The following is a 27,864-nucleotide window of genomic DNA, read 5'->3' as shown; positions in this document are numbered from 1 at the left end:
GGCAAGTACCAAAAATAAAAGTATCGGTATCGGGCGAGTACTGGAAAAAGTGGTATCGGTGCATCCCTAGAAATAATCCTTCACTTTTACATTTTCTCAGTTATTCATTACACTGTGTTGAAATGTTTATTAACAGGGAACAACTGTGTAATTTGTGACCTGTAAAAATGCACTTACAAGGTCCGATATTTTCACCATTTCCAGTTTTTTGTCCCAACTGTTTAAATTCACTTAAGACACGATTCATATCCGATATCTGTATTTACATGAATCCCCAACCAAACTGAATGAATGCATTGTGATCGCTTTGACCCTCGGGTTTTGTATTGCCATTATAAAAATAATTGATATAATTCACATCGGATGATTCTTTGACTTTAATGCATGTGTTTATCCCGCTATACTATGATCACCTGCCAGCATGGATAATCATTGATGCAACTGAAGTTTGCAGTGCAAAACTGGCTGAACTGATTGACTGAAGAGATAAAATAACAGCAGCTTACATTAGTTATCTTATCTATGGGTCGTTAGATCTAGAATTCTAAAGAGAAATAAAGTGCTGCAGTAAGATTGCATTTATTTGAATGAATTCACGAAAGAGGTTGTGTGTGAATTACTTGCGTCTGTGAAGCCTCTCCATATAGTGAAGCTGTGAGTTTTATTTCCTAAAAAACGGCGACATTATCATCTTGTCGCTGAAGAATATAATGTAGCATTTCTTTATAAAATCAGTTCCAGAGCTCCTGAATGTTTCTGCGTGTGCTCAATCACACATTATTAATGCACAGGCCTGTCTGTTTACATTCACTTTATCCGATATCTCGGTTCACATTAATTCCCGCCCAAAATGATTGTCAGTGATCGCTTTACTATGCACAGGTAGACCCTCGGATTCTGAATGGGCATAATTCACGTCGAGTGGCCATTATTTGCCAGCATGGACAACAGCTGTCATGGATGTTTTGCAGCATATAATCTGACTGAACGGATAAAGACCAGAAAATAACGGTAATTTTCATTTGTTATTTTATCTACAGATCGTTAGATGTAGAATTTTGAAATGAAATAATGTAGAGCTGTAAGATTCTATTTATTAGAATGAATCTGAATGAATTAATGAGAGAGATAAAGCACGACCGAATAGCCTAATAGTGAAGCTTATTGTTTAAATTACAAAAACAATAATCATCTCATTGTTGAGAAATTTAATGTTGGTTTAAGTAGCGAAGCTACTATCAATAAAATTCGAACGCATAGCCTACAGCAAGCCGGGTCGCCCTCGGATTGTGAGTTCTGATGGGAATCGGATATTTGTGTTTAGACAAAGGTTGGATGTCCAGATATGGGATATGTATCTGATGTAAAACCACATTTGGAAGTGGCTCAGATCAGATGCGGAAAAATCAGATCTCGTGCGGATTTTTGTGTTTACATTTGTGCAACAAATTCTGATCTGTGTCAGATATGAGGGAAAAAAATCAGATTTTTTGTGCCAGTGTATAATTGAGAGCTATCAATTTTAACATTTATTAGACTTTAAAAAACAACTTCTAATTTACGTGAACAATCTTTACAAACAGACATACATGTTTAGACACAAGTCATCTGTCCATATATTGAATATGCATCCGATTTAAAACCACATTTTAAGTGATGGAAGTGGCTCAAAAAACAAAAAACAAAAAAAAAAATCTGATCTAGTGCGGATTTATGTCTTTCCTAGTGTGCAACGATATCTGATCTGTGTCACATGGGAGTAAAAAATCAGATTTTAAGACACAGCCTCACTAGTCATCCTGCTGAAGCTTTGTCATATGCCAGTGGTTTAGACTGAATCAGACTATCTGGGAGAAGAATAAACATGCAGACTGTCACTGATCTCTATCATTTCACTAATTCTAAATGCCACAGACTCACAGATTCACCCCAGTCAAGCCAATCACTGGTTGCTAGCTTGTTTATGTATCTTACGGAGCTGAAAAAGCTCTTCATCGTTTACACTAGTGCAAGGTCAGTTTTTCTAAACCTCACAAATCTAAAAGATTGGAAGCTCTGAACTGTCGACCCATCTTAAGTTCAGCATTTTTATAAACTGAGGGATATAATTACTTTCTCTTGTAATCTACAGCAGTCACAGCTGCGGTATATAAAGCTAAACTCAGTCTTATCCCTGATATTAGTGCTGTGTGTTCTAGATGGACACACCTTCATATCTTCATTCACACATGAGTCACTGTATATGGGGCAGAAACAGCACTGATGCGTGGTCTTATGTGCACACGTACTTTGCTTTGTGAAGCAGGTGATGGTTTAAAGATCTCTCGAACATCCGGGACACTGTACGGTTTGTTGCGTTTGCGTAGCGTCTGTTTGAGTGTCTCCACGCGTCTCTCCACGGCGGCTGCTTGCGTTCGGGTCAGAGTCGACAGCAGAACGATGCTGTCCTCGCCGTCTGAAGCCGATTCGTCGAACAGCGTCGCAAGCCCCGCCTCCATCAGCCATGCCTCCTCCTGCTCGCCCTCTGCAGAACACAACAGAAGATGATCATATGTCAGATAAGGCCAGACATTTCTGACACAGAGTGACGTACAGCTCTGTCAAACTCAACCACTCTGGCTTTATTGTATTCTCCTCAGAAATGACTTAATGTGTGATTAATAATGACTTATTAATCACACAAGTGACATATGTGACCCTGGAGGGGTCAGTTTAGGATAGGACAATATTTGGCTGAGATACAACTATTTGAAAATCTGGAATCTGAGGGTGCAAAAAATTCAAAATATTGAGAAAATCATCTTTAAAGTTGTCCAAATTAAGTTCTTAGCAATGCATATTACTAATCAAAAATTATGTTTTGATATATTTACGGTAGGAAATGTACAAAATATCTTCATAGAACATGATCTTTACTTAATATCCTAATGATTTTTGGCATAAAAGAAAAATCGATAAGTTTGACCCATACAATGTATTTTTGGCTATTGCTACAAATATACCCCAGCGACTTAAGACTGCTTTTGTGCTGCAGGGTCACATATGCAGTATGTGTCACAATGTGTTATTTTCATCACAGTCGTGGTGAGGAGGAAGGCATTAATCCAGCTCTGACAGGAAACAGAAATATCTTCCTTTTCCGGCAACTTCACAATTTAGACACACACAGAATTTAAGGAAGTCACAGTTTGTTGTTCCCTTAGGGGCAAACAATTCCCGCTGATGTCATGACTGATCTGTGGTTTTTATTGTAGGTTCTTCCTGTAAGTTAAGCCTATTGTTCTTAAACATGGAGGAGTATAAACCGACAGCGCCACATGCAGTGCCTTTAAGAAGTGTTCGGGTTCAAAGCGTAAAAATGTTGAATGTGTTTAACACTGTTTCCTGCTGGTACCATAACACACTTGTGACAAATGGAAATCGAGAAAAAAGTTCACTCTTGTGGTATTAAAAGCACACTCTTCATAAGGCTGCCCAGGTCAAGCAGTGTGGTTGAATTTTCCATTTACACAAAGAAGTGAAGGGTTTATAATTTCAGTCTATCTGCAAACATGCAAGACCTTTCTCTCTTTTCTCTTCTGTTTCCTGTCAGTTTTATGAACTTAAATGCTCAAGTGGGTTTAATACTTTAAGGTATTGTGTTTTAGGGTTAGTCATTTCATTTCATTTATTTACTTATAAAGCACAGATAAACACAACAAGAGTTGACCACTGTGCTGTACAAAAGAGGAAAGAGGAAATAAATATAATACACTAAAACATAAGTTAAAATGAGACTTCAGCATTTTTATAAACTGAGGGATATAATTACTTTCTCTTGTAATCTACAGCAGTCACAGCTGCGGTATATAAAGCTAAACTCAGTCTTATCCCTGATATTAGTGCTGTGTGTTCTAGATGGACACACCTTCATATCTTCATTCACACATGAGTCACTGTATATGGGGCAGAAACAGCACTGATGCGTGGTCTTATGTGCACACGTACTTTGCTTTGTGAAGCAGGTGATGGTTTAAAGATCTCTCGAACATCCGGGACACTGTACGGTTTGTTGCGTTTGCGTAGCGTCTGTTTGAGTGTCTCCACGCGTCTCTCCACGGCGGCTGCTTGCGTTCGGGTCAGAGTCGACAGCAGAACGATGCTGTCCTCGCCGTCTGAAGCCGATTCGTCGAACAGCGTCGCAAGCCCCGCCTCCATCAGCCATGCCTCCTCCTGCTCGCCCTCTGCAGAACACAACAGAAGATGATCATATGTCAGATAAGGCCAGACATTTCTGACACAGAGTGACGTACAGCTCTGTCAAACTCAACCACTCTGGCTTTATTGTATTCTCCTCAGAAATGACTTAATGTGTGATTAATAATGACTTATTAATCACACAAGTGACATATGTGACCCTGGAGGGGTCAGTTTAGGATAGGACAATATTTGGCTGAGATACAACTATTTGAAAATCTGGAATCTGAGGGTGCAAAAAATTCAAAATATTGAGAAAATCATCTTTAAAGTTGTCCAAATTAAGTTCTTAGCAATGCATATTACTAATCAAAAATTATGTTTTGATATATTTACGGTAGGAAATGTACAAAATATCTTCATAGAACATGATCTTTACTTAATATCCTAATGATTTTTGGCATAAAAGAAAAATCGATAAGTTTGACCCATACAATGTATTTTTGGCTATTGCTACAAATATACCCCAGCGACTTAAGACTGCTTTTGTGCTGCAGGGTCACATATGCAGTATGTGTCACAATGTGTTATTTTCATCACAGTCGTGGTGAGGAGGAAGGCATTAATCCAGCTCTGACAGGAAACAGAAATATCTTCCTTTTCCGGCAACTTCACAATTTAGACACACACAGAATTTAAGGAAGTCACAGTTTGTTGTTCCCTTAGGGGCAAACAATTCCCGCTGATGTCATGACTGATCTGTGGTTTTTATTGTAGGTTCTTCCTGTAAGTTAAGCCTATTGTTCTTAAACATGGAGGAGTATAAACCGACAGCGCCACATGCAGTGCCTTTAAGAAGTGTTCGGGTTCAAAGCGTAAAAATGTTGAATGTGTTTAACACTGTTTCCTGCTGGTACCATAACACACTTGTGACAAATGGAAATCGAGAAAAAAGTTCACTCTTGTGGTATTAAAAGCACACTCTTCATAAGGCTGCCCAGGTCAAGCAGTGTGGTTGAATTTTCCATTTACACAAAGAAGTGAAGGGTTTATAATTTCAGTCTATCTGCAAACATGCAAGACCTTTCTCTCTTTTCTCTTCTGTTTCCTGTCAGTTTTATGAACTTAAATGCTCAAGTGGGTTTAATACTTTAAGGTATTGTGTTTTAGGGTTAGTCATTTCATTTCATTTATTTACTTATAAAGCACAGATAAACACAACAAGAGTTGACCACTGTGCTGTACAAAAGAGGAAAGAGGAAATAAATATAATACACTAAAACATAAGTTAAAATGAGACCAAGAATTATAATGAATTAAATGCAAGAATAAAAAGATGAGACTGTAGCTTAGATTTAAAATCATATACAGAAGATGCGGATCTCACAGATAAGGGAAGACTGTTCCATAACCTAGGACCGGCCACCCCAAACGCACGGTCAACTTTCAACTTCAATCTTGATCTTGGGATCGCAAACATCTGGCAGACCTATTCACATTTACAAGATCTGACAAATAAGAAGGTGCCAGACCATTTAAAGACTTAAAAACAAACAACAACATTTTTAATTCAACTCTATAACGCACTGGCAACCAGTTTAAACACATTAAAATCGGAGTAATGTGTTCTCGTTTACGAACCCCTGTTAAAAATCTGGCTGCGGCATTTTTAACCATTTGAAGCCTTGACACAGTGGATTGGGGTAGTCCAATATACAAGGAGTTACAATAGTCCAAACGTGATAAAACAAAAGCATGTATGACTCTTTCAAGATCTTTAAAAGTTAGAAAAGATCTAACTTTTGACAGAAGTTTAAGATGGAAAAAACATGACTTAACTACTGAGTTAAAATGTTGGTCAAACTTAAGGGAGGAATCAAAAAGAACTCCCACATTTTTCACCGTTGGTTTGATATAAGAGTTTAAATGACCACAGTTAAAAGTTGGTTTTCCTTTACCCACAGAGGGTCCAAAGACAATTGCTTCCGTCTTTCCCTCATTTAAATGCAACATTTTTTTTAGACATCCAAGATCTTACATCAGCTAAGCATGCAAGCAATGTTTCTAAACCATTCTTGTCATTGTGTTTTAAAGGTAAATAGATTTGGGTGTCAAAAAAAGTATAAAAATGAAAGGACACTCCATGCTTCCTAAAAATTTAACCTAGTGGAAGCATGTACAGTGAAAACAAGATGGGAGCCAAAATAGAGCCTTGAGGAACACCAGAGGTAAGAGGAGCTACAGATGAAACAGCGCGACCAATGCCTACTGAAAAAGTTCTGTTACTACGATAAGATCTGAACCAGCTCAGGGCACTTCCTTGGATGCCCACACACTTTTCAAGGCATGATAAAAGAATGCCATGATCAACTGTATTGAATGCTGCACTCAAATCTAAAAGCACTAAAATTAGAGTTCCCAGAGTCAGCAAGTAGCAGAATGTCATTTAAGACTCAGTACTATGAGTTTTCCTAAATCCAGACTGGAATTTTTCAAGAGTATTATTTGTTTCCAAAAAAGTCTGTAACTGTAATAACAGAACTCTCTCTAAAATTTTAGCAATAAAAGGTACATTTGAGATTGGCCTAAAATGCGATAAAACAGTTGTATCCAGATTAGGCTTTTTCAACAGAGGTTTCACCATTGCATGTTTACAATAAGCTGGAACAAACCCAGAAATAAGGCTCTTATTTACAATTGCAAGAATCCAGGCCCCAACACTATCAAAAATCAGTTTAAAAAAGTGGGTAGGAACAATATCAAGAGCAGATGTAGTAGGCTTGAGTTTGATGACTGAATCCATTAAACCCTGCATGGTAATCGGCTCAAATTAATTAAAAAACCTAGTAGGAGTCAGAAGATCTGAAGGGTCATCAGTAAAAGAAATAATGGACTGTCTAATTGCTTCTATTTTTTCCACAAAAAATCTCAAAAAGTCTTCACACAAAGTTGAAGACTCTGCAAGACAGATATTGCCTGTTGGACTAAAAACAGAATTCAAGATATTAAACAAAGTCCTAGGACTATTGGTGTTTTTGAAAATTATCGCAGAAAAATAGTTAGACATGGCAACTTTCACAGCTTTTTGATATGCTATTAAAGACTCCCATAAAATTTCATAGGATATTTGGAGTTTATCCTTTTTCCATCTACGTTCTGCTCTTCTGCAGACTTGTCTTAGACTATGAGTATTACTGTTTAGCCATGGTTCAACTTTGTTTTTGTTTTTTCATTCTCATAGGGGCAACGATATCTAAAACATTGGTGCACAAAGAATTAAACATGTTAAGAAGCTCATCCACATTTAACGTATTAGCAAGATAGTCCACAGGGAGCAAATGACAAGCCTCATTGAATGCTATAGAAAAATCGTCCACAGAAGTTGGACCAAATAGGCCAACACGTGACCATTTTGCAGGTCTAATGATTTCAGTAGTATGACAAGAAATATCAAGAGTAAACATAATAGGCTTATGATCTGAAAAACTCAAATCACCAATGTGAGCATCTGAAATAGAAAGGCCATGTGTTAACACCAGATCTAAAATATGGCCACGAGCATGTGTTGGTTCTTTCACCCACTGACAAAAAACACAAGCATCAATGACACTGAGAAATTCTTTGGCTAATACTGTGGAGTCACAACAAACATGAATATTAAAGTCCCCAACAATTAAAATTCTATCAAATTTAGGTGTAATACCCCCTAAAAATTCAGAGAACTCAGCAATAAAGTTTTTATTAATTTTTGGTGGACAATAAACCACTGCCACCACTAATGAGTTCATCGGATCCAATTAAAAAAGTTGAACTTCAAAGATTGTGAAAGTGTCCGTTTCTATTATTCGGCAACAAAAATTGTTTTTAAAAACAGATGCCAGTTCTCCGCCCCGACCAGACAAACGGGGAGAATTAAAAAAGTTATAACTAAGAGTAAGTTCAGAGAAAGGACTACTATCACCAACAGAGAGCCAAGCCTCAGTCACAAATAAAAAGTCTAAATTGCCAGAGTTTATAAAGTCGTTTAAAATAAAGGTCTTGTTTCCCAGCAATCTGGAATTAACTAAAGCCATTTTGATTGAAGATGAGTCACCAACCATTTGTGAGACGGAGAGTGATGCCCGACACAGTGGACGAAGATGATGGTAATCCACCCCACCGCGCTGTAAACGAGGTGAGCGACGCCGAAGAGGCTGCAATGACGAGTCCGCTGACAGATGAACGATCCATTGATAAGGAAATTCCAGAGAACGCCGTGAGATGTAAAGGCCGCGATCCAACTCTGCCCAACAAGCGTCCAGACGAGGTTGACAAACCAGTCGAGAAGCCAGGCAAGATCTTAGCCTAACAGCAATGCCTCCCCGCTTTCCTCTCCTCGCTTTCCTCTCCACCTACGCCGTTTCCTCCAGGAAAAGGCACACGGCGCAACCATACAAGTGCGTTCATCAGGAGAGGTGGAGGTGGTAAGCTGAAGCTCGGACCAGTCACATCCTTATTTGAGCAAAGCGCTATAGTAGATCTAATATTAAGCAGCATCTGACGATCGTATATTAATGGTGTAGCAACATTTTGACTTATTAAAGTCAGAAGATGTATAAGCACAGACAGGCCAAGAAACAAACGAAGTAAGCGGAGAAACAGACGGCATGCCATTGACATTGGCGCCATCTTGAGAGATCAGTCTTCACACTCAGAGCGGTGCTGTGTGTGTGCCAGGATTGTGATCCGGTTTTAATCTTGCTTCACACAGCTTGCTGAACTCAGCAGAAAAAATGTTGAAAATGTACAAGAAACCCATTAGTCATCACCATCTTTTGCAATATAGCATTTTACATGGAGCAACTCCTAATAATGGTGCAAATGACTCACCCCTTGTTTGAAAACATATGTTTGTTGGGTTTAATCCACATAAAGAGAAACAAAAATCTGACTGAATTCAGATGATTTAAAGCATTTAAAACAGAGTTATTATTGTTATCTAAAAATAAAACCATAAAAATATTCGGATACATTTTTCTTTTAATTTTAACATTTATGAGACTTAATAACAATAAAATAATAACTTCTAATTTAAGTGATTTTAAAACAATCTTCACATAAACCCATTATAATAAATATCATATTTAGCTCCCGGTGCCCTTCAGCAAGTAGTAAATCTACAGAAATTGAATAAAGTTATCAAACACTAAATTCTAAATTAAATATACATGAATCCTTAAAGCTACAAATGTGATTGTGACCTTTCTTTTGTTCTTTGATGAACAGTCATCACAGCAGCTGGTTATTGGGTTATTATTAAGAGCTGCTGCTGCTGAACATGATATGGATCTGGGACGCATCATAGTTTCTCATAACTCTTTACCTTTTCTGACCCGCTTCAGCTCTTAAAGTCTCTATAATGAGCTGAGGAGTTGAATCAGGTGTGTGAGATGACGGAGACTTCAGGACAGTTTTGAAAACCACTGAATTTCAGAGACGTCCTTAAATCTGACTCATATATAACAAAGACTTACATGCATGCACAGTTTTAAGGCAGCTTTAATTGCCTTTTTGGTAACTTAGTGACGTAACTGACAACATAATTACGGCATTGCATGCTCATAGTTTCTTTTGCACTTTTATATGAAATTATACAGGCTACTGCACGTGCCGCCAGGACGGGAAAATTGTTTTTTACTGACATATGGCCTGACAGCATCTCATCTGACCGCAGTTCACTGCTGTTCTACTGAAGCTCCTCGACACCTTTTTGCGCTCGTTTGAGTAGCTGTAATGTGGCAGCAATACGTCGCAGTAATACCCCACAGCGGACCAAAAATATAAATATAATGACTGACTCAAGCCCTAAAAAGTGAGCGCACATCTATTACTGTTGCACTCGCGTCTCGCACAAAAGAGCCGCATGTTTAGAAACCCATGCAACTTGCATTAAAATTAATGCAAGTTTAACTTTGGAAAAAACATATATCGAGACTTTATTAAACACACACACATTTATATATACTGTATATACATATATATATTAGTTGCAAAGGTAACATTTATCATTTTTGTATAGTTTAAGTTGAAGTACTAAAATAACTATAAACTAAATAAACTAAAAACTAAAACTTAAAAACTGTACAGACATTTAAAAAGCAAATACAAATATGACAAAAAAACAACAAAATTATCAACTGATCAATTTCATATTATTTTGTCATTTATTAGTTCTCAAATTATTTCTAATTTCGTGAATATTATAGTAATTATACATTTCATTTCAACAATTGTTATGCATTTGTTTTTACCATATATTACAATTCAAATTATTAACAAAAACTATAATAATATATCAATAATACTAAAATAACACTGGTTTACAGCTGCACTTTGGGTTTTGTGTAGATTAATTATCATTTAAATTTAAATGTGATACTCCTCCTCATGTAATTTAGTTTTAATGATGATACAGTTTGTCATAATTCAACATACCTAAACTTAACCTTACTAACTATTAATAAGCAGCTAATTATGAGTTTATTGAGGCAAAGGTCACAGTTAATAGTTAGTTAATAGTAAAAACTGGGCCCCAAACTAAAGTGTGTGTTGACCCTATTTTATAATTAATGGTAATTTTTTAAGGCAGTCTTCAATGAAATAATCCAGAAATGGTTTTATTTTCTGTACAGAGCTGCATCTATCAGGCTTCAGAGTAGATCATTATTTAGTCTTGTAGCTGTAGGGGAAACACAGATAAGGAGCGCTGACTCAAACACAGAGCGACGGGCGCTTACCATCAGCCACCTTCAGCTGCAGGTCCTCCTGCGTCTCTGCGTCTCCGCTGCGCTGGATGATCTCCACCTCTTTGAAGTAGTCCACCATGGCCTGCTCGTCCAGAGAGTCCTGGGAGCTGCAGCGCTGGTACGGTGCCTTACCTGAGCCTTTGCACCGCTGGACATTGTACTGGCCAGTTCTGCGGCTGTGGGAACACAGAGACAGAGACAGATGTGAAATACACCAAATCATCACCTGAAATGCTTTATTCACATCCCAGCAGTCAGCATTCACGTTCAGACCAGCTCTCAAATCCCAGTGCAGCAGTTCAGGCAGACAGACTGATGATCACAGGTCACAGACACAAAGGCCACCCTAACACAGCACTTCTGTGTTTGCACTGGACTCAGTGAGTCATCAGCATCTGATAATAGTTTGGAGGAAATGCATTTTTAATGAGGGAAACTTTGAGATCGTAATGATAGTTTCTGTTGACTGATATTCATCACCGAGAGCTCAGGGCCTCTTTACAATCTGAACGCCAAGATTGCATATGTTTTTTAAAAAAGTTTCTTACAAGACAAATATTACATGGCTCAATATATTTGTTTCATATTTATTATTAAAATCTCAAAATGATTAATTATTCAAACATTTAATTTTAATTTTATTCCATTATTTATTAAAATGTTATTCCACATCCTGTGCAGTGTTGTCCTCCAAACAATGTCCAATGCAAACACATATAGTCAATGTATCTATGCTATTAAGTACCATTACCATTTTTCTTACCATTTTTAAAGTTGAAGTTCAATTAAATCTACATTAAAAATGCTAATAAAGAAAAGCTAAAAACTAAATGTCAACTGATACAAGGCAGGAGAAACACGCATATTCACTCATCTGAACATCGTAATTATATTACATTTATACTCCATTACAATAGTCCCTTTACTGTTACTGCTTCATAAAAAAATACCAGTATTTCTGTTAAATTGAACCAATTTAAACCTAAATGACAGACAAGAAATATTTTGTCAAAATGTATCTTTTAGTCATTTTAATGCACTCTTATTGTATTGCGCTCCGTCTGTCTGATGTGCATGAGCGCGCCGGCACTAGTTCGGTGAAGTTTAACACACGTGTCTTCATGCAAAATGTAAATAACTGCATGAGTTACACACTGAAAAAAGCAGCCGCTCACTCAGTGTCTTCCACTATATCATATGCAATTTGTCCACAGAAATGTGTTATTCACTACTGTAATGTGACCAGCAGATGTTTTCTGTGCACAGAACTCAGATGTGATTAATTGATAATCAAATTAGTTGATTATTATTGATTTAATCAATTATTTGTTGCCGCCCTAACTAAAATAAATAAAACTGTGCTTCAGATTTCACATATGAATAAGTTAAGTGAACTCTTTTAGGGGTACAATTCACTGAAAAATCATGCTGAGAATGTAACAGGCATTAATTGAAGTTAATTGCTTTTTTGGTGCGAGAAACCTTGACTAGCATTATACTGTAAGTAAGTGGACTTTAGGGGGAAATGCTACAAAAGTGCAGAATATTGGAGCCTCTTCTCATTCGATGCATGACACGGCAGGCACGAAGAGTCCCGCTGCTCACCCCACCAGAGGGAACAAGTCAGGAAGAGCGAAAAATAAGCCTCTGTGCTATTAGGACATAAAGATGCTATTGTCAGGCTGGTTGTGCGGGGCAGGACACGCAGAGCTCTCCCATGGTTTAAACAGGCTGCTTTATTCCCTCTCAGGATGAACGTATGAATAAACGCTCAAAGCTCAGCTGCTGGACACGGGAGCTACTGGATGGCATCAAGCAGTTTTTATTTGAGATTTCAGTACAGTGAGGCTGTAAAGAGGGCAGCGGCTCTCACTCGTGTGGGAAGCGGTGAGCGAGCAGAACTGCGCTGCCAGTAACTCTCCAGTTTCTGGGTCACGGCCGCTTTAGGACTGAACCTGTAACTGTGCATTAGCGGCCAGTGGTGGACAAAGTGCACAAGTCAAGTGCTTGAGTAAAAGTACAGATACCCTAATAAAATATTACTCCAGTAAAAGTATTGAGTACTCCTTTTCAATTTTACTTGAGTAAAAGTAAAGTATTTGATTTTTAATGTACTTAAGTATTAAAAGTAAAAAGTACTGATCAATGAATGCTTGTTATTTTAACTTGCATACTTTTATATTTAATAATTTTATACTATATATTTTATATAATCTTACTGCCAAAATACCAATACCAACATATAGTAAGTAAAATGAGGAAAAATAAAATTTGTGTTGACAAACAATATACTGTAAAAAGGGCAAAATGTATAAAATTTTAAGAACGCTATGCAAACATACTAGGTTGAAACAGTTCTTGGCTTATTTGGAGTCAGACTTGTGAATTCACCGAATTGTTAACTGGAGACTCGCTCTGACCGGATCATTTGAATCACTGAGTTGTTTGGAGACTCGCTCTGACCGGTTAATTTGAATCACTGAGTTGTTGTCTGGAGACTCACTCTGAGTGAATCATCTGAATCAGTGAGTTTGGAGACTCGCTCTGACTGGTTCATTTGAATCAGTGAGTTGTTGTCTGGAGACTCGCTCTGACCGGATCATTTGAATCACTGAGTTGTTGTCTGGAGACTCACTCTGACTGAATCATCTGAATCAGTGAGTTTGGAGACTCGCTCTGAGCGGATAATTTGAATCACTGAGTTGTTGTCTGGAGACTCGCTCTGAGCGGATCATTTGAATCACTGAGATGTTGTTTGGAGACTCGCTCTGAGTGGATCATTTGAATCACTGAGATGTTGTCTGGAGACTCGCTCTGATTGGATCATTTGAATCACTGAGTTGTTGTCTGGAGACTCACTCTGACTGAATCATCTGAATCAGTGAGTTTGGAGCCTCGCTCTGACCATTCAAATATCGGCATCGGCCGATAAGTTTTTCTGTTTGGCCGATGCGTTCGTGGCTGGACTTTTATTTTGACTGCGCTGAGAACGGCAGTCTATGGCCTGAACGCAGTGCTCACATGTTCGCTGTCGTCGTTAACAGTTCTGTCCACGTACAGAAGTCTGTCTAATAATCAGATAGAACTGTTAAACAAAGGAATTAATGGAATGTATACAAAAAAAGTATTATAACGATTGCTTTTATATTGTTAGTAACAGAAAGGCAAACATTATAATACTTTCTCGTATGACTAATGAACATCTAATTTCAAAAACCTTGCAAACTTAGTTGAATCCAGCTGTGAGATCTTATGAAGTGTGCATTTGTATCCTGCATGATCATGTGTTCTCTGCATGACGGTCGGTCCGTGTGAATTTAATACGGACAGGAGGAGAGTTCAGCTTCACTGAGGACGCGCGATCGACAAACTTTAAACTCGTGATTTCAAATTATGCTGCACTTCGTGCTTTTGCCCAATGTCATATTCATGTCATTTTCACTGTGTGCTGTATGTAACATGAGAGTTACCTTGGCTTTATTTGAAAAAAAATGTGATTCCCAAAGCACACAAACTTCCCAGAATACTGTGTCCCCTGTTGGTTATAGTGTTTACTTCCTTTTTAATTATATTTTTCTTAAATATTTGTTTATTTGTGAAAAATACTTTGTCATTTAAAGTATAAGCATGTTAATTTTACACATTTCTTTTTTTAATCCATTTTCAAATGATTTTAAATAAAATAAATAAAATTACATCTGCTTTATATCGGCCATCGGCCACCCTGCTTTCCAAGATATCGGCATCGGCTGTCAAAAAACCAATATCGGTCGACCACTAACTTGAATCAGTCGGTGCGTTCCAAACGGGATATATCGCCCTCTGAAGGGCAATCAAAGGGCCCTTCGGAATGAAGGATTACGACGGGTACAACTGATGGACACTTCGGCCCCCCATGATCCTTTGTGCTGATTCTTTCCATGATGACAGCACCTCCGTGTGGGCATGGGATGATGACGCAGAAGGGCACTTCAAGAAACAGTTGTTTGGTCCCCTACAAACAAAGGAACACCCTTCAACCCTTCGAAGCTCTCACTCGGAGGGTAAACCCTTTGAAGGGATTAGGGTATAGGGATGAGTCCTTCCGAATGGAACGCAGGGAGTGAGTTGTTAACTGGAGACTCGCTCTGACTGGATTATTTGAATCTTTCTGTTTTGCTTTGTTTTTTTAAACGCCAAACTTCAAACTCCTCTATGCCGCTTTTTTGATGATTCCTGAAGTTAACTTTTGCCCGTTTGGTGATTAAATAAACTGTTTTAGACCTCCGCTTGAACTGAACGCGACATGTCCGCTGTGTGATACCTGATATACCTGCGAGGTCTCCTAGATGCGGTGCTTTCCCCAGTGTGCGACTGTCATATTTTGTTATTTTGATTAGATAATCATCACGTCTTCTAGAACAGAAGCAATTAAAGTGTGTGAGTATACACACAATATCCATATGCATGTAATTTCAATGCTATGGCCTTTGTGTAGATATTTAAAGATGGATAGTTAGAGTGTGTTCATTCCAACGTCTACTAATGCATTTTTAATTTTGAAGTTGCTTCTGATTAACAGTAAATGTACTATGAAATAACTTTAATGATCAATATATAATTAATATTAATAATATTAGTCATGTACAAAGTATGGTTCAGTACTGTTTTTTTATTTTTTTAAATAAGCACTATTTTAATTTTCGTTCAGTATCCATTTTAAAAACTATCGGTAGATTAATCAGTATCGGCCAGTGTGGTCCAACCTAGCTATCGGCATCGGTAAAATCCACTATCGGTTGACCTCTAGTAATTTTATATGAAAGTATATAGCTAACTGTGCTATGCACTCCTGCCATAACACACTAAAACACAGGCAAATAAACACAAAGAATTCAAAGTCTTCAATTATGATAGTGTTATCATTATATGAGGCACAGCACAGCAAGTGATTCCAGGCATCACTGCATATTTCACTTTCACTTTAGCTCCCCAGTCTGGACGGCATGCTGTCCTAACGCTTATCAACCACACCTCAAGATACTGCTCACAACTGCTTAACCAATAACCAAAAATCAGGAAAAATATTTTGTCAAGGTCACACGATGATCAATCATCACTGTCACTTTGGAGTACTCCGTACTCATGTCTGTTGGGGTCTAGGGATAGGAACAACAGTACAGATCAGAAGTGTTATCTGTTCTTGAACATCAGTCAAACACTCTGACGTGTGTCCTCCTGCACTGCTACTGAATCTACAGCACCTCAGCAAAGAAACTATCACTAGTTGTGAGTTTGCAGACTAAATAAAAACTGCAATGCTAAATAACACAAAGATACCAAACAGACGACACATTATCAAACACTGAACCAGGTCTATTTACTTGAAGAGGGAAAGCCTGGACACTCTTAAACCACTCTTGTTTAACTGAAATCCAGGGCCTTTACCCATAAGGTGTTTGACAGGACTTCCTTTCCTATAGAGCCATGATTCTCAGTGTTTTGTGGTTTCTTCCATTCATTCTGCACAATACAGCAGAAACCAAGGAAACACTTTAAGCGCCACCTGCTGGCAGAGAGTGAATCTGCGTCTCGTTCAGCTCGTCTGCTGTTTCTGTTTCATGCAGATATTCTTTATGTATAGTTTCACAAAACTGAAGTCAAACCATTTAGTTTTTGCTTCAAATTTAGAAATTATACAATCTAATTTAGATTAAAAACTGCTCATGTTGCATGTATGCAGCATCTTTGTTTGGATCATGATTAAAATGCAGTGGTTTTCTCTAATTTTAAATGGAAAGAGCACAGACAAAGCCTTAGTTTATTTATCTGAAGAAATTTATTTTATTTGTGTTACTTATTTATTTGATTTTGGGTTTGTTTTAAAATTTCAATTTAGTTTTGTTATTTACATTTACATTATATTTAAATTTTGTCATTTAGCAGACGCTTTTATCCAAAGCGACTTACAAATGAGGACAATAGAAGCAATCAAAACCAACAAAAGAGCAATAATATGCAAGTGCTATATTAGTATATTATTATAGTGTTATATTTCAATTTCACAAAGAAACGTGCAGCATTTTGTCCAAGCAATAATAAAAGGACACATTTAATTTATAATTTGTCTTAAATCTCATTTTGTAAAAAAAAAAAATCGTGAATCGAATCGTGAATTGAATCGAATCGTGAGTTGAGTGAATCGTTACATCCCTACAAGTGATGCATCTATTCCTCCTTATACTGTCTCTTTACTGAACACAAAAGCAAGACAAAACCATAAAAGAGTTGATTCCTCATCTGTGCTTAAAGACCCCATTACATCTCTTAATGTGTTCAGTGTTTGTCCTGTGCTGAAGGGCCACTGGGGCCAGACAAATTAAAAGACTTGTCCATTTATTTATTTTTTACATAACCAATAGGTTTTAATTGCAGACATGAAGCATTACTTCCTGGTCATTTTCAGGGAGAAGGACATGCTTTGATGGAAGAAAGAGTGTTTAATTGACAAAAATGTGTGCACAGTCATGATATTGCTCTGTACTCCCAGAAGAGAAACACATTTCTACTAATATCTACTAAAAGTTGCTTCGTCAACATTTAAGAGTGCACCACTAGCATATAGCAACTACCAAATTTAACCTCATGGACGTCTTTAAATATGAGAAGATCCCATCCAGCCTAAAACAAATCAAACATTTACTCTTTAACAAATCACACTTCTTCACATTGGTTGAGGTCAAATAAAAGTAGCTAATATTGACATGGATCTCAAATGAAAGAGAGGAATGTTTTTTCCCCTTGCATTTCTTCAGCAACCTTTCCTGTGTCATAAATGCTGACGACGCTCGGTTGATGGTTTAGCTATTAACCGTGGGGAACGGAGCGCTTCTCTCAGTGGACTCTACATGCTAAAGGTCAGACAGCACATATCACAATACAAACGAGTGAAACCCGTGCCCTCGGCCGCAGATAAAGAAAGAGAAAGAGGACAAAAGGGTCAAGCGTCACTGTATTTCTCGTTTTACATACACAAACAAAAGAGGCAAAGCAGCAGACAAAACACGAACACAACGTGTGTCCCTACACTGGCTCACGGTCTAATGCAGGCATCAGGCTGAAGTTCTGCTGTTAGTCTCAATGGAGTCGAGTCAAGGGGCAAAAGCAATGCGGGAGTATGAGCTGCTGCTATGACGACCAAAAGTACATCTGTGGAATGTGGCTGCTTGGAGACGCTGAGAGGCCATGTTGCGTTTCAGACATGTGCATTCACGTTCAACTGATGAAATCAGGCTAAAAAGTGAGCTCCTGAATCACATTTAACTTGCATAATGCAATCCATTCGATGTGAAACAAAATATTAATCGCAATATAATACAGGTTGGTACTTGAATTAATTTTCACTTTAAACCTATATTGCATATGGAGGTTATTAATGCAATTAATAAGGTAGCCTATGTATTAATTATGAATAAATAAAAAACAAAACATAAGTATGTAATCAAGGACAGAGCACAAGCATATGTGTGTTACATAATTCAGTATTTTTAGCTAAGCAGAATGGTGACTGTTTCTAATCTGGTGTCACTGTTGGCCAAGTCTAAATCTATTCAAGTTGATGTAACATCAAATTCATTTAATGCATTTGAATGAACAGCACATTTTCTTAACTGTTTACCACACTTTAGACGTGGGATTTAAAAAAATTTAACAATATTTGGTTTTGTTCAAAGTATTGTGAGAGTGTCGTATCGTAAAATCATGAGTGAATTGTTACACCCTACATTTTAGTGAATACATTTGTTAATAGTAAGAAATATTTGTTCCTAGTCATTTGTCTTCCATGCACGTTTGTGTGGGTAGTTGTTAAAATGCATTTGTACAACGGTCTGCATAAAAATCCCAGACTACACTTTCCATGTGTGTGAAATTCCTCAGAAATTAAATATTAAATGAAAACTCAACCTTACAATTCATTTTCTTTGTGTTTAATGGAGAATAAGATTCCAATTTCCACCAAGCATTTACATTTAATGGATAATCAACGCAGCCGTATTTAATAATGACAGTAAAGTTTAGCTCCAACCCTAATCAAACACACCTGATCCAGATAATCAAGGTCTTCCAAGCAGGTGTGAGTTGGAGCTAAACTCTGCAGAGCTGTGGTCCTCCAGGAATTGAGTTTGAGACAACTGCAGTAAAGTGACATTTGCATTGTAAGGTTCAGCACTGCTCGACTCAGCAGCTGGTCTCTTGGGGACATAGAGGATTTTCGCGTTTTTAGCCAATCTGGCGGATCGCACTCCTCTACAGGAAATAAGTCTGTTTTTTGGCTATGGAATATGAGTTGGGCTTCCTGATCCTGTGGGACACACTCTGAAATCCTGCTGCTGTCTCCATAGGAACGGCTCAAAATCTGAGTTTGGCCAGACTTGAGTCAGAGAAACACAGCGGTCCCATGCTGATACACTGGGACTGTGGCGTTTACTCTGTTCAATAGCCGGGGAAAAACAGATGCATGAGTGTTTGATGCTCAGGATAGTTTATCACATCTTCAAACCAGCTCTCATAGCCGTCTAAGAGTTTACAGGTCTAACTATTTCATGCCTGCTTTTGTTTCAGTGCTTCCTGCAGGAAGAATTTAAAGCGGATTCTCAATGACAAAACTGATATTTTTATGACATATTCCAATTCACATAAAACACTTCGAGATTGCTTCATACGAGCATGCACATATCACACATAATCTCAGCTTTTATATAGCCTTTTTAGGTGAATTTTCCAAAACAGACATGGAGGTGCACAAGATCTGTGTGCTGTGTCAATGGAAAAGAGATAAAGGCCAGGCTACAATAACACTTGTTGATTCTGTACAGTTAATCTCGGTGTGTACACTGCTGTATGTGTTACTAGCTAACAAAGATGTCTTCATAGTCATGTTGTTGATTGGGTTTTGAGCCTGCTGAATGTCCAGCACCCATCAGAGACATCATCATCACACACAAAGTCCACAAAGCATGCAGCGCACACTGAATGAAATATTCATTATGCCATGGTACAAGCCACACAGGACGGAAAGTCAAGCGATGTTTCCCAGGTCAGCACAGGTTAAACCATCCAACACAACAACACAATGGCATGGGAGAGTTCACCGGTACGGATCTCATGAACTACATCTGCACGAAGAGACAACGACACCACTATAACCTCATGATACTTTACATTCATTACAGTGATGCCTAAAGGAGGGCGCACACTGGATCACACAGAGTGTCCTAGCATCTCAACACAATGTTTAGGAGTATACACTGGCTATCCACGCCACACAGCTCCACTCACATAGTTTTCCATTAAAGGCTCTGTATGTAATTTGTATATTTTTGTTTTTACTGTACTAAAGCATAAAAATACCGTAATATGTTTGCAGACTAGGGCTGTCAAAATGGCTGAAAAACTACATTCGAATTTTGTACTTAAATATTACCAATATTCGAATTATATTCGAATTTAAAAGGCATAATTTCAGTTAGGGGGAAAAAAAGCTTTTGGCTTCTCTCCTGAGGCCACAAGGGGGCGCATCGAGCAAAATATTATGCACGTTTCTTCAATGCATAATAAAATAACATGCTTATCTTTGAAAAACGTGCATAATGTTTAAAATAAAGTTTATAAACCTTATATAATTAAAGTTGCTTAAACAAATAGAAACAAAACAGCATCATGCATGTATGTATAGTTCAATATCAAAGGACCGAAAACCAATCACAAAGAGTACTTTCTTCATTTAAAAACTTAAGATGCAGTAGGATGGGGAAAAACCGCCATCATTTTTAATTTTACATGGCTTTCTAAACATGCATCTTGTGCAAGACACGAGTGCAACGGTGATAGATGTCCCTCTAGAAAATGTGATAAATATGCGTTCAGTGTGAACGGCTAGGTTTCAGTTTTGACGTAAACAACATCATCTCCGCATTGATGTTCTCTTTTTCCACAATATTTTGAATGAACAACGTAGCAGCGCCGCATCTAGTGGGTTCAACTGGATAGGCTAACAAAAGCATTAAAATGCAATGACACATCGTTGCCGCATTTCATGCACCACTGATAAGGCTGCCTGATGCACACCTAAAATGTGGATTTTTATTTTAAATTCGACAAATATTCGAAATTCTAATTTTTTTTTGACAGCCCTATTGCAGACATTGAAGAAACATGATAAGTTTCTTAACGCTACATCCAGTTATTCTGCTTTGAAATGTGCGTTGCGTGTCGGAATGTCTGTTTATGTTTTGGTCTGTGTGACTCCGCCCACTGCCAGTTCACCCATTAGTATTTATCGACACCCCGGGTTGCCAGTCGGTGGTAAACACAGCACATTGCAGCCATGGAAGCGAACAAACAAACCGGGTCAGAGATCACAGATTCTACCCGACCTAAAAAAGCCTTGGCATCCATCGAAAAAACACAATGACAAGAGGGATATTAAAACGAGGATAAATCAACTCGTCGCCTTCCACTGTCAGTTGTGCTCGTTCCTGTTGCGTGCTCTCAATCTGGCAACCCGCACGAGCATCGAGTCTGAGGAGGAGGAAGATGGAGAAACAACTCTCCAGTATTTTGAGTTTGGACTGCAGTACCCATTTCAACCACTAGCTGTCAATATGATAATATATTCCTGAATCATGGTTAATGTACTCACAGCAGGATACATTGTGTATCTAAACCTTTTTTCAGTAATAAGTCTTTTTGTGGTTTGACAGTCTGAATGAAGTCTAGGGAAATATCATAATGCACATCGCCTTTTCTAATCTTTCCATTTGCACTGTTAGGCTGTTGCCATGCGTTTCTTCATACAACAAACTGCAATCTCATCTACGCCACTTTGTTCATTCTTTAAGTTCATTCTTAAAGAGTAATTCTAAGGCCCTATGAAATCACAATTTCCTTCTTTTTTTTCTAAATTCTGTTTTCCCTTTTAATTTTACTGGATTCGGTTTAATGGTTTAATTAAATGTCTAATCAATGAAATTAATAAAACTTGAACTTTAATAATTTTTTTGCAATAATAGGGTCATATGGAATGTTTTATTTTTTCAGAAATTCTGTGTTGTTTTGTTTGTTTTAATTTTTCTGGGTTTATGATGCAATTCAAATTTATTAACAGTGGTAATCAAATGAAGGCTTAAAACAGTAACAATTTAATTCATCTTTCACGGTTACAGCTGGGTTATATATCACTCCCAAAAACAAAATACAAATATCAAATGTCATCATATTTTGCATAAACAAACAGACGCCTACTTCACAAGACTGTTAAGTACACAATTCTCATTGCCATAACGCAAAAAACATATTCATGTAGCGTGCGGAGGCAAGCATCATCATTAGGTGCCTGTTTGACACATGCTGTGTCTGTGAGAGCAGCGCGACAGGCATGCGTTTCATGACTGTTTCTGCAGCGTAACACAGGAAAATAAAAGGGATTTCTGGGTTAATGCACTGAGTAACCCACAGACACTCACTGACAACTGCCCAGCAATGTGCTAAATATATCACTGAGGCTGCTTTACAGCAATAAACGTCAGGTGGGGAAATTATCATGACGGCAATAATGCATGTCACCACACAGAAATAGGTAGGCAAAATATAATTTTTCCTTTGATTTTGAGCTGAACTATGACATAGACACTTCTTTGTTGGATTCACCCAAAAAGTCCAGCGTTAGATCCAAATATAGAAGTGTCTTGTTTAAACGTGCGTTTGTGTAGTTCTTTCATGCTAAATCTGAATGACCGCTCTGTCTGCAAACAACCAGCAAAACGCAGATGCTAGAGCAAGCAGGCCAGTTGGCAGAGCAGACCCACAAACACTTAAACTAAGACACACACACACACTCAGGAACCTTGTCCTCAAGCACTCCGGCCAGCAGAATCCACGAGGGACTTCTGCTCGCAGCTGCTGAACGAGGAAGACACCTGCGCTCCGTCTGAGAACACAAATAACAGCCAGCATCCCGTTTCACCGCGCTGTCAGCATCCGCTAGCACTGCACGACCAACACCAGCAGCACAGACACTTTGTCTGTTCAGATAGTTTGTGTTAAATCTAGTGACCGGCTGATACGGGGTTTTCTGAAGCCAGTACATGAAGAACATCATCTGTCATCGAAGCTGTTCAAATATGATGCAAATGGCTACATCAGTGACATCCCGTACTAGATTACGAACTTCATGCTGATTTCGAGTCAATGAACACTGTACACCCTAACATTTGAGATATCAGTTAGAATTTAAGTTAATAAACTCCAGGATTAATTTTACACAGCTTTAGATTTTGGTTTTGTAGAGCAGGCATCTTAAAGGGATAGTTCACCCAAAAATGTAGGTGACTTTGTTTCTTCAGTAGAACACAAACGAAGATTTTTAACTCAAACCGTTGCAGTCTGTCAGTCATATAATGGAAGTGAATGGGAATCACGGCTTTGAGAGTCAAAAAAAACATAGACAAACAAAACCAAATTAAACCCTGCGGCTCGTGACGATACATTGATGTGTAAAATATGGCTGCACGAATAATCGAATGCGATTGTCATGCGCATTTTGTTAGTAAAGCCGGTTCTGTAATCAGCAGTAAATCATCATCACGTGCTTTCAGATGGAGCAGCATTTACTACACAGAGCCGTAGTTCACTGACAAGTTACGCAAAAAAAAAATCGAAGAAATCGTTGAGTAGACATAGATATATATATACACGTAGATGCCTCATTAGTGACCATTCATATGGGCCGCGGGAATCTACTTATATATATCTATGTCTACTATGCCAGACCACGTACACGCGTCACGCGCCGGATGTTGGACATTGCGGTGTTTCTTGTTTCTTGCACAGACCGGTCGTTTCGTGTCTTTACACATCAACGTATCGTCACGAGCCGCAGGGTTTAATTTGGTTTTGTTTGTGTATGTTTTTTTGACTCTCAAAGCCGTGATTCCCATTCACTTCCATTATATGACTGACAGACTGCAATGGTTTGAGTTAAAAATCTTCGTTTGTGTTCTACTGAAGAAACAAAGTCACCTACATCTTGGATGCCCTGGGGGTAAGCAGATAAATATCACATTTTCATTTTAGGGTGAACTATCCCTTTAATAGCACTTAACATATAATCCTGAGTATGTTAGCTCAAAATACATAATGACAGATAAGTTTTGTTTTCAAGTGAATTTTGATTTATTTTGGAACATTTCATTTACATTTATGCATTTAAGCAGACACTTTTATCCAAAGTGGTTTACTAATGAGGAATACATCAAGTGATTTATCATAAAGAGGCATTAAACACAGGAAGTGCTCTTAATATAAAGTTTCAGACTTTGTTTAGAACAGGGATTAGGGAAAACTGAAACTTTCTTCTTGTTTTTCTCAACCAAACAAATTTCATGAATATAACACATTGTAATTCAGTTGTACTGCATCAGCCGCTGACAAACCCATATTATGTTGTACACAAATCTGGTGGTTTTAGTCTGATGGTTAAAGATCTGCTGGACTGATAACTGAAGGGTTGTAGGTTTAAATGTAGCAAGTTATAGTCTCAATAAAGCTAAATACTGGCCGATATATCAGTCTGTATCAGTCAGTCGCTACTTAAAGGGGTAGTTCACCCAAAAATGAAAATTACCCCATAATTTACTCACCCTCAAGCCATCCTAGGTGTATATGACTTTCTTCTTTCGGACGAATCCAGTCGGAGTTATATTAAAAAAATGTCCTGGCTCTTCCAGGCTTTATAATGGCAGTGAATGGGTGTTATTTTTCAATAGTCCAAAAGAAGTCCAATAAAGCGCATCCATCCATCATAAAAAGTAGCGAATCAATGCGTTTTTATAAGAAAAATATCCATTTAAAAAAATGTATAAACAGTAATCTTTAGCTTCCGCTAACTGTTACACGCTACACGCGTTCACAATAGAAAGCCATTCCGGCGGATGACGTAGGCGTAGCGTAAGCATATACATATCTATGAGCGTAAGGTCCAGTGAGAATATGCTAGTCTCGCGAGAACCGACGTTTGTTTACAGGAGCAAAGGAAGCAAAGTTTCCATACTCTAGCAAAGGAAAACCAGTCTCCTCTCGGCTTATATCGAAATCCACCGACATTTTTCTTTACAAATCTTCGCTTTGTACTTCTAATTCGTGACCGGTGTTTTGTTATGCTCTCTCCTCTGCACTTCCTCGTTCGTCACTTCTCACAGGACCTTACAATACGCCTACATCATCTGCCTGAAGGAACGCGCAAGTTAGCACAAGCTAGAAATTACGGTTTATAAAGTTTTAAATATGGATATTTTTCTTACAAAAACACATTGATTCGCTTCAGGAGGCCTTTATTCACCCCCCGGAGCCGTGTGGGGCACTTTTTATGATGGATGGATGCACTTTATTTGACGTCTTTTGGCTTTTTAAAAAATAACACCCATTCACTGCCATTATAAAGCTTGGAAGAGCCAGGACGCTTTTAAATATAACTCCAATTGGATTTGTCTGAAAGAAGAAAGTCACATACACCTAGGATGGCTTCAGGGTGAGTAAATCATGGGGTCATTTCCATTTTTGGGTGAACTATCCCTTTAAAACATAAAAAAGCTCATAGTGGCAGCGACAGGATCTGGTTTAAAGACAATATACATGCTCTCTAATAGTACAAGCTCCCTCAAAAGACAAACTAGTAACTACATCTGACCACCCACATGCTAAACACTATTCAACCATCACTACTACATCCAGAACAGCCTGAACACAGCATTATTAGGTTAAGTTAGCACTTAACAAACTGATCAACAGCATCTCCAGAAAGGAGAAGATCTGTCCATCTGATGAATCCCATGCAGAGCAAACACAACAGTCCTCTGAGCCGAACACATGACGCCCGTGCAAGCGGTCTAGGTAGGCAGCTCACTAGGTTTCGAGACACAGCCCTAGGATACAGTTGCCATAAATAGTGCACACTGCTCTTAGTAATAAATAAATGCGATCCTCACCTCGCTCCGAGAAACTCCGTTTGCTCTTTACAGCTGATAGCTGGCAAGGCCTCGCTGTTGCTGGTGTAAGCGGTTAACACGACACCCTGCTCGTCCTGCTGGCGACTCATCTTGAGCGCAACATTATTATGGAAGTTTCGGCGTAACTTCGGAAGAACTGCCGCTCGACTGACTCTCCCTTAACAACGTGTATAATCAGCCACAGCGCTCCGCCTCCGGGCGGCGGCAGGCGACCAATGCAAAGAGTCGGCTAATGAATATTAATCGCGCTCACCCACCGAGTCTTTCTGATTGGCTGAAATGCAGACGCTGTTAAATGAGCAGCGCTGTGTGATGGCGTAATTGTGGTAAAGGCTTGATTCATGAATATTAATAATGTTACGTAACCCGACGCTCCAGAAAGGTTGCTAGGCAACCTATGTAAAGTAATTAATATACATAAGAATAGAATTCAATTCAGAGAATGCAGCGGGGCGGAGACTTAAAGAGATAGTTCACCCAAAAATGAAAATTCTGTAATCAAACAGTTGGTGGTTGGCATTGACTTCCATAGTAGGAAAAAAAAATACTCAATGGCAACCTTTGATTACCAGCAATCTTCAAAATATCTTCTTTTGTGTTCAACATAAGAAAGCAACTCATACAGGTTTGGAATGACATGAGGGTGAGTAAATGACAGAATTTTCATTTTTGGGTGAACTATCCCTTTAAATTGTTCATGAAAAATTTAACCGGTTGTGCTGCTCTAAAAAACTGAAATCTATAACGTTTTAAATTAGACTCTAGTAAACTTCAGTCAGACCCTCAGAGATTAAATCATATTTTGATACGGTTGCACAGGGCATCTATTAATCCCCAGTGATTTACCTTTCACAGATACTTATGGATGTGTATTAATTTAATGATCTTGGTTCCATTAATTAATTATGGTATCTCATGTCTAACTGTCGGGCTGATGTGAAAAATAACTTTGAAATAAAGCAATATTCTGTGAGGCTGAATTTCAGTACAGTTCTTACATGAATGAGATAAATCAGAAAATAAGGCAAGCTCTATCTCTGCCTGACATTAGAGATGAAATGGTCACATATATGGATCTCAGACACACCTGTTTAGAGATTTTCCAGTCAGACATATTCTTCTGCTGATGTACACAATAAAGCCAACAGCATTCATCAAAAGCACTGATGCTATATCAGTACATCAGAAGATTTGGTTAATTAACACACATGCATAACGTGACCCAATACTGAAAACCTAAAGCTGAAACTTTAAGGTCTCTGCATTTTGTGGCAGGTTTGAAGTTTGTTCCATTTGCCTGTAATTTGCCTTCTGTGTGTCAACAATGAGCCCCACGGTCAAGACTGAATTACGTCCTCCTCTCTGAAAAAGTGAGGCTGGTGGCTGTTTTTAGGCCGAGCCGAGAGTGAAGGGAAGGAAATATGATGTTCAGCCGAATGCTGACCGCACAGGTACACTGGAGACCATTATTTATTTACTTTAGTTCCTTAACACTCTTCAGAACACAAGCGAACACGCCTGCACGTTTCCATTACCATCACAGCTATTTGTTCAGCACGTCTGTCTCTGTATGAGCGCCTGCGAGCTGTTTTCGTGTGTGAGGATACGGTCCAGTGAATAAAAAGCGCGTGCTTATTTTGATAGCTGTATGTCAATGGTCTGCTGTCAGGCACATTCACAATACTATTGTGCAGAAAACACAAACATGGACTCTGTGTTTTCTCATATAGCTTTCATTATATTGCATGTTTCAAAGTAAATACCTATTTTTGAAGCATAAATAATGTTTTATTACTCATAAATAGAGTTTTGAAGACAATCATGGTGTGTTACTGATGCAAATAAAATAGTTACTAATT

General features: G+C 38.2%; 1 protein-coding gene across 1 annotated transcript in view; it reads right to left on the bottom strand.

Moving 5' to 3' along the window:
- LOC107653144 (rho GTPase-activating protein 18-like) overlaps positions 1–26,179 on the bottom strand; it is a 42,658-nt gene extending 16,479 nt beyond the window's left edge. Inside the window, exons 1-3 of the mRNA XM_016439789.1 lie at positions 25,985–26,179; positions 10,953–11,137; positions 3,988–4,223 (exon numbers count right to left, since the gene is read on the bottom strand). Of these exons, the coding sequence (XP_016295275.1) occupies positions 3,988–4,223; positions 10,953–11,137; positions 25,985–26,094 (531 nt within the window). The 5' untranslated portion in view covers positions 26,095–26,179. The remainder of the gene's footprint in view (positions 1–3,987; positions 4,224–10,952; positions 11,138–25,984) is intronic.
- Between the last annotated feature and the right edge of the window lie 1,685 nt (positions 26,180–27,864).

This window comes from Sinocyclocheilus anshuiensis, unplaced genomic scaffold (genome assembly GCF_001515605.1).
Source record: "Sinocyclocheilus anshuiensis isolate Anshui unplaced genomic scaffold, SAMN03320099.WGS_v1.1 scaffold1518, whole genome shotgun sequence".
Classification (NCBI taxonomy): domain Eukaryota; kingdom Metazoa; phylum Chordata; class Actinopteri; order Cypriniformes; family Cyprinidae; genus Sinocyclocheilus; species Sinocyclocheilus anshuiensis.
The sequence above is the reverse complement of the archived record's forward strand: the minus strand, read 5'-3'. Positions and strand labels throughout refer to the sequence as shown.